Source organism: Borostomias antarcticus, assembly GCF_949987555.1.
Source record: "Borostomias antarcticus genome assembly, chromosome: 3".
In the NCBI taxonomy this organism is placed as follows: domain Eukaryota; kingdom Metazoa; phylum Chordata; class Actinopteri; order Stomiiformes; family Stomiidae; genus Borostomias; species Borostomias antarcticus.
Window position 1 is genome coordinate 28,022,954 of NC_140236.1, and position 12,313 is coordinate 28,035,266.

The 12,313-nt window shown below is 45.7% G+C and overlaps 1 protein-coding gene across 1 annotated transcript; it reads right to left on the reverse strand.

The window, feature by feature from the left end:
* Nucleotides 1-539: 539 nt before the first annotated feature.
* Nucleotides 540-11,036, reverse strand: zfyve9b (zinc finger, FYVE domain containing 9b; the record flags this gene model as incomplete). Its single annotated transcript, XM_084436104.1, has 14 exons — nt 540-701; nt 2,407-2,583; nt 2,699-2,804; nt 2,978-3,140; nt 4,700-4,780; nt 5,284-5,434; nt 5,657-5,761; nt 5,846-5,928; nt 7,440-7,664; nt 8,097-8,252; nt 8,554-8,676; nt 9,256-9,373; nt 10,063-10,596; nt 10,935-11,036. The coding sequence occupies 14 exons, from the start codon at nt 11,034-11,036 to the stop codon at nt 540-542; spliced, it is 2,286 nt and encodes a 761-aa protein (XP_084292230.1).
* Nucleotides 11,037-12,313: the final 1,277 nt, after the last annotated feature.

A 12,313-nucleotide genomic window follows, 5' to 3' on the forward strand; every position in this document is an offset into this window, starting at 1 on the left:
GTTAATGGGGCTGAATCCAGCTCCCATTTAAAGGCATTCTCAAAATATGGGTATTTGTATTGAAAATATTCAGATATGGACTAGTGCCAAGCCATGACATGAATAACCCTACACTTCTGTACCCTGATATAATGTCTATTTTGGGTGGTGTGAGTGTTTGTGTGCATGTGTGTGTGTTTGTGTGTGTGAGCACCTGCGCTTTGGGGTCAGGGCGGGATGGGGGTAGATAAAATCTGTTGACTCAGATCTGACTCAGATCAATCTGTTGACTCAGGCCGAGCCCTCCAGACTCCAACTCGTTACCACACACAAATACCCACATACCGTCCTACACAAATACCCACATACCGTCCTGTGGATCACCTATTTCTGCCCTTTATTGAGCTTTATTGCCCCAGGGATGTAGTTGCATTTGCTCAACTAAAGGGTAGCACAGATAAGAGTGCAGGAGGATGGATAGTGAGGGACTGAGAAAATGAGATCCTGTTGTAAGTCTGTGTGTGTGTGTGTGTGTGTGTGTGTGTGTGTGTGTATCCTTTTTAGGAAATGTTCTCCAGGATGTAGAAGATGAGCTCCATCACTACGGGTCCCTCACTCCGCTTCTGCCCCCTGCTGTTGATGACGGGGATAAGCACACTGTCCAGGGCACTGAAGTACTGAGCTGGGAGAGGAAGCCCGTTACTGCCAGCCAGGAAACCCACCTGCAACATGGAACAAGTGTTCAAACTATTAATAAATAGAAATGTTTCACTCAAACTGCAGAGCTTCACACTAATCACACAGAGCTTTTGTATAATGCATGTACATAATAATAATCATAATCCTAATAATAATAACAAAAAACGATATATACCTTTATAAACCAATGTTACAAAGTGCTTTACAATCAATCAGCAATACTGTAGTAATCCTGACCACCAGTCAGGAATGAGGTGGACTGTCAAGTGCACCAAGGGCTGGCACATTAGGCCCAAGAGTCAGACATGAGAGACGAGAGGCCTACGGTGGCAGATCCGGCCCAAGCACCTGGGACAGGCCGGGAAGGTATTAATAAATATTATAAGCGGATCCCTCTAAAAAACGGATGGATGAATAATGAATGGTCCACACACACATGGAACTAACAAGGGCCCGGCTAGCCCTGGGAAAGTGATAAGAACCACCCCCCATCCGGCTCAGGCCTGGCGCTTATCAGAAGTGCAGGAATCAAAGGAGCTGTGTTGGAAGGACTGCCTGAGAAACAACAGCATTTAGTGTGTAAAGATGCAAATAACAGGCTTAAAAGTAAAAGATGTAATCAATTAGTAATGCTGCTTAGAGTTGAATATCATTTATTGGAAATGTAATCACTTAAAGTAGAAGTAGACATTTATAAGTCATGTATCTGTTCTTAGTCAAGATCAATTATGTAACCTTGTATACGTGTGAGACAGTAATGACAATGTAATGATTGGAGAATGTATCCATGTATCAACTGTTTGAGTATATAGATAATGCTTAAAGTAGGATATTTAATAAGATGTTAATTAGACATTTATTATGTGATGTCCTGCTGTGGGTGAGAGAGAGATAAGCTGTTGAATGCAGGGATTGTTAATCTGCCAGGGAGGAGAGAAGGACTGTGTTCATCCGAAGAGACGTGACATCAACACCCTGTTCTCCAGGAAGGAGGTTCAAAAAACAGCTTGCGAGCAGGGCGATTAGGCCCGTCCGCCCAGGTCGACTAAAGAGGGTCTAACCTGGGCCTTTCCTCCGCAGAGGGAGGTTGAAGAGGAATGTGTGTGTGTGAGTTGACACTGAGGAGATGACCTTTGAGCTGTGAGCACGAACAGAGGTCTAAATCAAGTGGCAACGCTCTGATAGAGAGAGCGCATTGGAGCACACACACATTTGGGAGAGAGAATTGGGAGATGCATTTTAAGAGAAGCTGTGACTGATTGACTCATGTGATGGTAGTTTAAGCAAGAACATATTAGATTCATGAGCCCCGGATAACAATAAACCCTGGTGGTGAGGTTCTATAAGCCGTGGTAGGGACTTCACATAATAAGCCATCACCTTGAGGTCAATAGGTCAGTAGCCTACTCTTCAACAAATACATCAAAGCATTGGATAAAAACATAAAAAGTTGACAAAAAGGAAGGCAAGCACAAATAGTTAAAATCAAAAACAATCGGCACAAGCACAAATGGAGTAAAACTCATTATACAAAAGCTTTGACATACAATTAAGTCTAAAGGCGAGATTTAAAAGAAGAGACAGGGTTAACAAGTCTCCGATCCTCAGGTAGGGCATTCCAAAGTTTAGGAGCCCTGACCGCCTTTGGACACAAGCTGGTATGAGGGAACAGTCAGTCAGAATACTATTCCACCAACACATGTGAATGTTGTCCTGTGCTGCCCTCACCTGCTGGGAGTCTAGAGTGACACGTAGCCCTAGCTTGGCCATGCCGTCCTCCTTCAACAGTTTGAGGTGTGGGCACAGTGCCAGGCAGAATGACCGGGCTAGTCTCTCCGTTAGCCGACTGTGGTCAGCTGTGTCAGTCACACCCTTAGGATGATCCCCTCTCTGGAGGAAGAACACCTGTACAGCACACGTACATGGAGACATACAGCACACACACATTGATACGTCTACATCTCTTTGAAGTATCTAAACCTTTAAGGTGCTGAGGGCCCGTTGTGCCCTGTAGGCCCACCTCTGTCCAGCGGATGACCTTTCCACTGGCCTTATATTCTGACCGCTGGAACATCTTCACACTGCTGATGGCCTCCATGGATTTCCCATCAATGGGGCTGATAACTCTACAGGACATGTACACACGTGCGCGCACGCACACACACACACACACACAGACACACACACACACACACACACACACACACACAGAGAATAACAGCTGGTCAAGTCTGGTTGACTGAACACCGGTCAGCACGTGTCAATGGCTGTACAGTAAGGTAAGATACTGTACTCTCACCCCTTGCTCAAAGTGCACTTCTCCTCCAGCCATTGGACGTGGACATGCTCCTGGCTGTCTGATTGGTCGAGCCGTCCGCAGGCAATAGTGTAATCTTTCATCTCCCGTAGCGACCGCCGAAGCTCCGCCATGGTCTCCACGCTGATCTGCACCATCAGTCCATCTGAGAAGAACGACAGCGATACAGGAAAAACACACACACACAGACAACAACAAAGACACACACACACGCGCACTGTATGCACAAACACACACCTGCACAGAAGTGCACACCGACATACACATACAAACATTGACACACTCAGTTCTCCTTAACGATACAAAGTAGCCCTACGAAAATTACAGTGCATCTGAAAGTACTCGCAACCCTGCATGTTTTCCACATTTGGTTGTTTGTTGTTACAGGCTTATTCCAAAATGAATTCAATTATTTTTTTCTCATCAATCTACACACAATGCCCTATAATGACAAAGTAAAAACAGAGAGATGAGAGAGATGTTCAATGGGCCACTCAAGGACTTTCACAGACTTGTCCAGAAGCCACTCCTTTGTTGTCTTGGCTGTGTGCTTAGGGTCGTTGTCCTGTTGGAAAGTAAACCTTCAACTCAGTCGGAGCGCTCTGGAGCAGGTTCTCATCAAGGATCTCTGTACTTTGCTCTGTTCATCTTTCCCTCGATCCTGACTAGTCTTCCAGTTCCTGCCACCGGAAAACATCCCTACAGCATGATGTTGCCACCGCCATGCTTCACTGTTGGGATGGTATTGGCCAGGACCGATGAATGGTACCTGGTTTCCTCCAGACAGGACGCTTGGCCTTCAGGCCAAAGAGTTCAATCTTGGTTCCATCAGACCAGAGAATTTTGTTTCACATGGTCTGAGAGTCCTTTAGGTGCTTTTTGGCAAACTCCAAGCAGGCTGTCATGTGCCTTTTACTAAGGAGTGGCTTCTGTCTGGCCACTCTACCATAAAGGCCTGATTGGTGGAGTACTGCAGAGATGGTTGTCCTTCTGGAAGATTCTCTACAGAGGAACGCTGGAGCTCTGTCAGAGTGATCTGTCAGAGTGATCATCGGGTTCTTGGTCACCTCCTTGACCAAGGCCCTTCTCCCCCGATTACCCGCTTTGGCCAGGCGGCCAGCTCTAAGAAGGGTCCTGGTGGTTCCAAACTTCTTCCATTTAAAAATGATGGAGGCCACTGTGTTCTTCAGGACCATCAATGCTGCCAACATTTTTTTGTACCCTTTCCCAGATATCTCAGAGGTCTACCTACAATTTCCTCGACTTCATGGCTTGATTTTGGCACTCACATGCACTGTCAACTGTGAGGTATTACTACTTAAAATACAGTTAAGTACATTAGACAGGTGTGTCTTTCCAAATCATGTCCAATCAATTGCATTTACAACAGGTGGACTCCAATCAACTAATCACTAATCTAATCACTGCCAAAGGTGCCTCAACAAAGTACTGTTTAAAGGGTGTGGATACCTGTGTACTGATATTTCAGTGTTTCATTGCAACATTTTCTAAAATGTTTTACTTTGTAATTCTGGGGTATTGTGTGTACATTGATGAGAAAAAGGGAATTTAATTTATTTTGGAATAAGGCTGTAACATAACAAAATGTGAGAACTTTCCAGATGCACTGTAAACATGAGGTAAATCCTAAATAAAGTCCCTCTCCCATTCCTGTGGATGCATGCTTTGAGGGGGACTGCCTACCTTCCACAATGCTGGACTTAGCAAGGTATCCTGACGATGCTTTCAGTGCACTACTAAATACAAAGAAGCAGGAGCCAGTAACTGCAACAAAAACACAACACTGCATGTGTCATGAAAACGGACTACTGTTACACAAAAAGCCCAAAATACAAAACACTTTTCCTCCACTATGTGAGTTGTGAGTTATGGGAACTATCTGTTTTTCCCACCATGTGAGTTATGAATTATGGAAAGTGTAAGAAATAAATCAGCCTCTCTAAAAACAAATCCATAGTGACCTCTAGTGGTAAAAAAGTAAAATGGATTATCCTCCAACTTGCTCTTGCTGAGTGCATAAATCTCTTAGTACTGTAAATACTGTATATAATAGTAGACAATAAAACCCATGCCAGCTTCCCATATCTCAAAAGTGCTAGATGAAGCTTGAACAAGCGACAGTGTTTCTCTGTAGCTCCTCTGACTGTAGGTGGGAGCCTAGGTCCACACTGTACCATTTGATCAACAGCCATGGCAGGCAGTGCCCATTGAAAGCTCTACAGTTCTTATAGTGAATCCAGCAGGCAGCTTGACAGGCTGGTGCCAACCTTTGCGAGGCTGATTATGGATGCTGATGGCCTGGGTCTGATACTGGCCATCCTCCCCCTGCACACAGATTAGGTGGGAGTCAGCCGCCTCGTTGAAGCACGCCCCCATGGCCAGCACATGGTCATTGGACTTATTCAACGCCTTCATCAGCTATGTGAGAAGAGTGAGAGACAGAAAGAGAGTGAGAGACAGAGAGAGGGAAGGAGAGAGAGAGAGAGAGAGAGAGAGAGAGGGGGAGGGAGAGAGAGAGAGAGAGAGAGAGAGAGATTGGGTAAGAGAGGTAAGAAGAGATAGATACACTGTATTGTTTGATAACGACCTCAAGTGTCATTGTTGCCGTAAAGGGACTGTTGTTCCCAGGTTATGTTGTACCTCATTGTAGCCGTTAGTGGGGATTTTAATACAGGTTCTCTGGGCCTCCAGGTCCACAGTGAGTCCTGGTACTACAGGTAGAGTGTAGCTGTAATTCCTAAAGTCCTGGAACCACGAAGAGAAAAATACATGTTTACTATGGTTGGGTGTTGATGACGGTACTGGGAACAGGGTAGGCATGCCACTCACCACCAGCAGTCTCATGATTGTGTGACCCGTCTGCCCAAACAAAGCCTTTCGGAAAGGCACACTGTACAGAGGACACGGGTAAACTGGCAAGAAGGGAGAGAGAAAGGCCTGAGTGAACGACAGCCTCTCACACGCATGCATGCTTTGAATAAAAGTTTTGCTTTGTCTAAAATGTGGATACAAGCGTTTGCTTTGGATAAAAGTGTCTGCTTAATGACTGACTGTAATGCATGCACGCACACATGCATACCAACACACACACATACACACACACACACACACACACACACACACACAGTTACACACACGCATACCAACTAGGGATGTGCGCAGCGACTATTTTCACTGACGACTAGACGGTGGTTTTGTAACCGATTACATGACTAGTCTAAAAACAGGATTCCCAAGTTTCTACAACAAGTGCTATTTAGAAAAGTTGAGGATGTTTCTCAAACTCTGCAAGCTAAGATGCCTGACTATTCTTGATGTTTCCCAACCACTCAGCGGCAGCCAATTTGCACACGTTGCGCAGGGCTGTCACACTCTCCTTTGTTTGCCAGTGCAAAACAGTAGTTCAGCCTGTCCTTACAGCTTATTACTTAGCAAAGATATCAATGTGATTTATTTTGTCTAATTGAAGAAGAGTAGGCTAGCCTATAGCCTGTAATTTTTCAGTAGGCTAAAACTAGATTTCACATAAAGACCGCGGATGTCAGAGAGGGCAATAACGTTCGAAGGCAAATTTATTCAAACATTGGTCCACAAAGAATGATGCAAATAATAAAGTGAAAGAAATAATAGCCTACTGTGCAAATATAATGTTTTATATGGACCTGCGTGTCTGCAATAAAGTTCCTCTATCTTTCCAATTGTCACTCGTTGCGCATCTCGTCTGGTTTGGCTATTTAAAACACGGAGTAGGCTACTTTGTGACAGTTGCTTGGATGTATACTAGTATGCATAAACCTATGTTTTGCGAATTTAATGGTCTGCCTCCTTCAGAGTTCAACTCGGCAATTAGGCTGTGAAAGCGAGCGTGCCTCTTGGAATCTAGTCATAGCGTATTGTTGCACAGATTTCCGTCACGTCTTGACTTTCACAAACCAAATGATTAGGTTACATTAATTAATATGAGCACACTTTAGTGGCAATGTACCGTGCAACCCTAATCATTGAATAGCATAAGTTAAATTACTATAATATTAAAGACCGCGGATGTCAGACGATAGGCTACGTATTAAGCGTATAGGCGCCAAATCCAGAGCTCCCATACAAAAGGAACGCAGCATAAACAATAGGGATTACGCAGATGAATGAATGAGGTGACTAATTATTTAAGTATTTTTTATAAATGTTTTTATTTTTTATCTAATTCTATTATATTTCGTTTAATCGACTATTATTTCTTAAACGACCAGCAAAAGCTGCGCCATTTAGTCGTTTAAACGACTAGTCGCGCACATCCCTAATACCCACACACACACACACACACACACACACTGTCACACACACACACTGTCACACACACACACACACACACACACACACACACACACACACACACACACACACACACACACACACTGTGACTTACAGCGGTACTCGGCCCCCAGCCGCAGCATAAGGCGCAGAGGAAAGGCCTTGGCCCAGGCCACCTCGGCCCTGTGGACCAGCAGGCCAAACAGGTAGGGCTGATTGGGCAGGGGCAGACCCTGCAGGGACTGGAGGGTGGAGCGCACATACAGGAAGCCAGCATGCTCCTCACTGCCCAGGAAACTACCGCTGAACAGGGACAGGCCCAGGTGGCTCAGAACCTTGCCTGTGGTGGAAAGGAGGAAGGAAGGAGAAGGAGAGACACAGGAAGAGAACAGAAACGGATGAGGAAAACTGAGAAGTAAACCTCGGTTGCAACAGCCAGCAACATTACTGTAGCAGCCCAACTAGGGATGTTAATAGGTAATTGACTATCGATTAATTACCGATAAGAATTTACTCAAGTAAGATTTGGTTACTCGATTAATTGCTTGTTAATGGAACAGAACTTTTTTTGGGGGGAACGAACGTTTTCAACAGGAGTTGCGTGAAATGTAATCATGATTTAGGGTCTGACTGCACATGAGGGCGCCACGCCATTGGGATGCCGGGTAATTTCAACGACACAGCGGAAGAAGACAAAAGAATGAAGCGATTAACTGAAGTTAACAGTTATCAATTAATGAAATTCCTTGAAATTTTCAACTCTAAGCCCGACCAGAGAGAGCGTCCCTGTAGAGCTGAATGAAGTGGCTGAAGATGTCCCTGGGGAAGCTCTTCTCCTCGGGCGAACACTGCAACAGCACAACCACCTCCACCTGTCCCACGGCATGCAAGCCCTTCGACGTCACACACCAGCACTTCCTGTTTACATCTGCACAGAGGCGTAAAAGAGATGCAGTAGATATAAACATCGATAGACACCAATAATATGGCAGGCTCAAATAGGGCTTTGGCACTGTGTGTGTGTTCTGATAATTGTGAAATAACTGAAATAAACTGACAATGGCCGGGTTTCCCGATAAAGAACCTTCTTAAGGAACCCTTCTTAAGCAACCCTTTGCATGGGAGTTAAGAAGTACTTTGGAGTTAAGAAGCTTCTTAACTCAGTTAAGTGCTTCTTAACTCGTTCGGGAAACCCGGCCAATAGCTGTTGTAATATGTGCAGTACATACAGTTGACCAGTTTGACCATAGCAAGCAGGTTAGCGTTGAGGACGAAGATCAGAGGCTTGGGCCTGCCGCTCTCCAGCTCCTGGATAAGCAGCACCTCCGAAGGTCTCTCGTCCACCGTGTAGTCTGGAGGACAGAGGACACAGAGCTACTGGTGACCACTTCAGCCATTTTGTTCCCTGTGAACTACAGTTGCTAGCCGCAAATAACTCACATTCACTCACGGGTAGCTTACTAACTGTTCCTGAAAAAGAAAGAGCGCTAACTCAACACGAGAAAGATTCTTTCATTCATTTCATTCAAAATCTATAATACTATGCAACGAGTAGTGTGAATCATAGTGCCACATCAGGGGAACCCGATTGGTTCATCCAATCACCTGCCAAGTAGTTTTGAAAGTGCCTGGAGTGAGTGGAACAAACCATCTGGCGTGTCAGGTTACAGCTGGAGCATGAATCATAGTGCCACATACAGGAGCAAGAGATTCATAATAGAACCAGCTTACAAAACATCATCTTGTGTCTTTATAATGGATTTATATTAGGTCCAACAGAGAGCAACAACTGTATCCTGTTTCTATCTGTGTGACGACAGCGAGAGGTGATATAAGGTTCATTGATCTGATTGGTTGAAGTTAGCCAGTGATAGATAGTGCCCAGAGTTAGCTAGATGTTAGCAGTAAGTGTGCTCAGTGAGTCCTCCTACCTCCTTTGACTCCCGTGGAGGTGAGGATGGGAGGCAGTCCCTCCCGGGGGATCAGGTTAGCAGAGCTGCTGATGTGGCTGCTCACCAGGGCTGCAGTGCTCCAGCCATAGGGACCACACTGAAAAAGAGGGGGCCTAGCACATGGTACTATATCACCTAACTCAGTAAAGCTAGCATGAAGTCTAGGGCCTCTAAAGTGTGGATCATACGAGCTGGCAGACACCAAGGGGGTGTGGCTCTGGTCAGAGAGCCACAGAGACAGGTCACAGGACAAGGGGGAAAACAATTAACATACATTTAATATCAATAATAGTCTGGTCAATAACCCAATTAGTAATGAATAACATCAATGCTCAAGTCAGATCGAAAATAATAAAGTGAATTTTCATAGTTACTGTAACGTAGCTGGCAGCTTAACTGGTAGCTGCGTGGTTAGCTGGAATAGTGAACTCCGTAGGGAAAAGTGGCTAGCAGTCCAGCGTAGTGTTCATGTAGCTAGCTGGGAATAGGAGCCAGTAGGCAGGCAGAATGGTGGGATTTCACCTGAGTCACGGGGCCAGTGGGTTAGCCAGGGGAGCAGCTAGCTGGGTGGAGTGGTGATGGTAGCAGCAGGTGTCCTCATAGTCCATTTCAGGAATCCGTGTGAGCCTTCGGATACGCAGAACAGGCTAACTAGTCAGCTGGCTAGTTCTATAGAAGGCTACCTATCATCACTGTGTTCACTTAGCTAATACTGTGCTGTGCGCACGCTAGCTACTGGACTGTTTCTGTAGGATCCACTATGAGGACAACCTGACCAACACCTACCTGCTCGACGTCCTTCCTCCACTTCTGCCTTTCCTGCAGGCCTGGAAGATAGTGGCTGATGAACTTAGACCAGAAGTGATCTGCTAGGATTTGACTGGGCCTCCACCGATGTTTCCCAAGAAGATTGCTGGTGTCGTACACGGCTTGAGGCAGGGGAGAGTCATGTTGTCCCATGAGTACTATGCTTGGTGTGATCGGATCTGGGTCTGCCACGTCCAAAGAGATATAGTCGAGTGGTTTAGCGTTCATGATGCCCTCCACCTCGGTGAGCACGGTGCATAGAACAGTCTCGGACACTGTCTGCTCTTTGAGGATGACTTTCAGAGCAGGCTTTACTGGACTGACCTCTCTTTCCCATGTACCACCGAAGTGGGGAGCGCTCAGGGGGGGTAACTGAAAGGTGATTTTCTGCTGGGCCAGTTGGTCTTTAAGGTTAGGAGACATTGCATTAAATGCTTCTCGTAGCTCCCGGTCTCCACCACAGAAGTTGGTGCCGTCCGAAAGAAGCTCTAAGGGCTTCCCTCGTTCCCCCGTCTGGCAATGAAGCGCCGTAGAGACATGAGGAAAGCATCGGAGTCCAGGCTTTCAAGGAGGTCTAGGTTTAGGCAGCGCATCGTCATGCACTTGTAAATGATCCCTCATATCTTTTCTGTACGGCATCCAATCTTGACGGTGAAGGGCCTGAAGCAGTCTACTCCAGTGGAGTAGAAGGGAGATTTGAAGAGTCGCAGACGGGCTGGTGGAAGGTCGGATATCTGGGGAATGTCAGGTTTTGCTCACCACGTCTGTCTCTCTTTACAGGTATGTTGATGCTTCTGAACGGCCTCTCTCCCTCGCAGAATCCAGAAGCGACAGCATATCTCAGCTAGTACTCGCTCTGGCCCTGGATGGAGGAGGCTCGCGTCAAAGTCTTGGATGAGAAGCTTGGTAATCAGGTGATGTTGATCGAGGACGATTGGGTGGATTGCATCCATTTCTAGGTTCTCTGCTTTGTGCAGTCTACCGCCGACTCTTATGAGATGAGATGGGAGAGGCCTAATGGACTTAAGGATCCTCTTCTGGGAAGGAGTCCATCTGAACTTGGTTCAGGAGAAGGGTCTCTGCAGCAATGTAGTCTGCTGCTTCACTAGTTGCACTAGAGAAGAGGTCAGCCACCCCGTGTAGGGCCCGGGTTGTTGCCCGTCTTTCTTGATGAGCTTAGGTGCATCACACTGGTACAGGGCTGCAGCTCTGCTGGAGATGTGTTTTGCCAGGAACTTCATTTGCAGCCAGGCTGCTAGATCAGGTAAGGCGTATGTCCGGTCTGTGCCGGTCTGAAGGATACCCCTGTGGAGACAGTACTCCACGAACCCATCACGGTAGCTGGGCGGCATCTTACTCAGGAGCCGGTCAACATGTGAACCACATCAAAGTTCATATCTGTTCTGGCCTTCGAGTGGCCTCAACTTGCCCACCAGGGAGTGGATGGATAACACGAATGAGTCAAAGGCTAACAAGCTGAAGTGGAGTGATAATAGTAGCAGCAGGTGTCCTCGTAATCCCTTTCAGGCGTCCGTGTGGGCCTTCGGATACGCAGAACAGGCTAACTAGTTACTACTTCACTAAACTACGGACGTGGACAAAATTGTTGGTACCCTTCCGTTAAAGAAAGAAAAAGCCACAACGGTCACTGAAATTTGAACTTGAAACTAACAAAAGTAATAATAAATAAAAATGTACTGAAAATAAACTAATGAAAATCAGCCCTTACTTTTGAATTGTGGTTCAATAGAATAATAAATAAAAAAACCTGAATGAAACTGGCCTTGACAAAAATTATGGTACCCCTAGAAAAGATTGAAAATAATTTGACCATAGGGACATGTTAAACTAAGGTGTGTCCTCTAATTATGTAGCATCACAGGTCTCTTCAAACTTGTAATCAGTCAGTCTGCCTATTTAAAGGGTGAAAAGTAGTCACTGTGCTGTTTGGTATCATGGTGTATACCACACTGAACATGGACCACAGAAAGCTAAGGAGAGAGTTGTCTCAGGAGATTAGAAAGAAAATTATAGACAAGCATGTTAAAGGTAAAGGCAATATGACTATCTCCAAGCAGCTTGATGTTCCTGTGACTACATTTGCACATATTATTCAGAAGTTTAAGGTCCCCGGGATTGTAGCCAACCTCCCTGGACGTGGCCGCAAGAGGAAAATTAATGACAAATTGAAGAGACGGATAATACGAATGGTAACCAAAGAGCCCAGAAC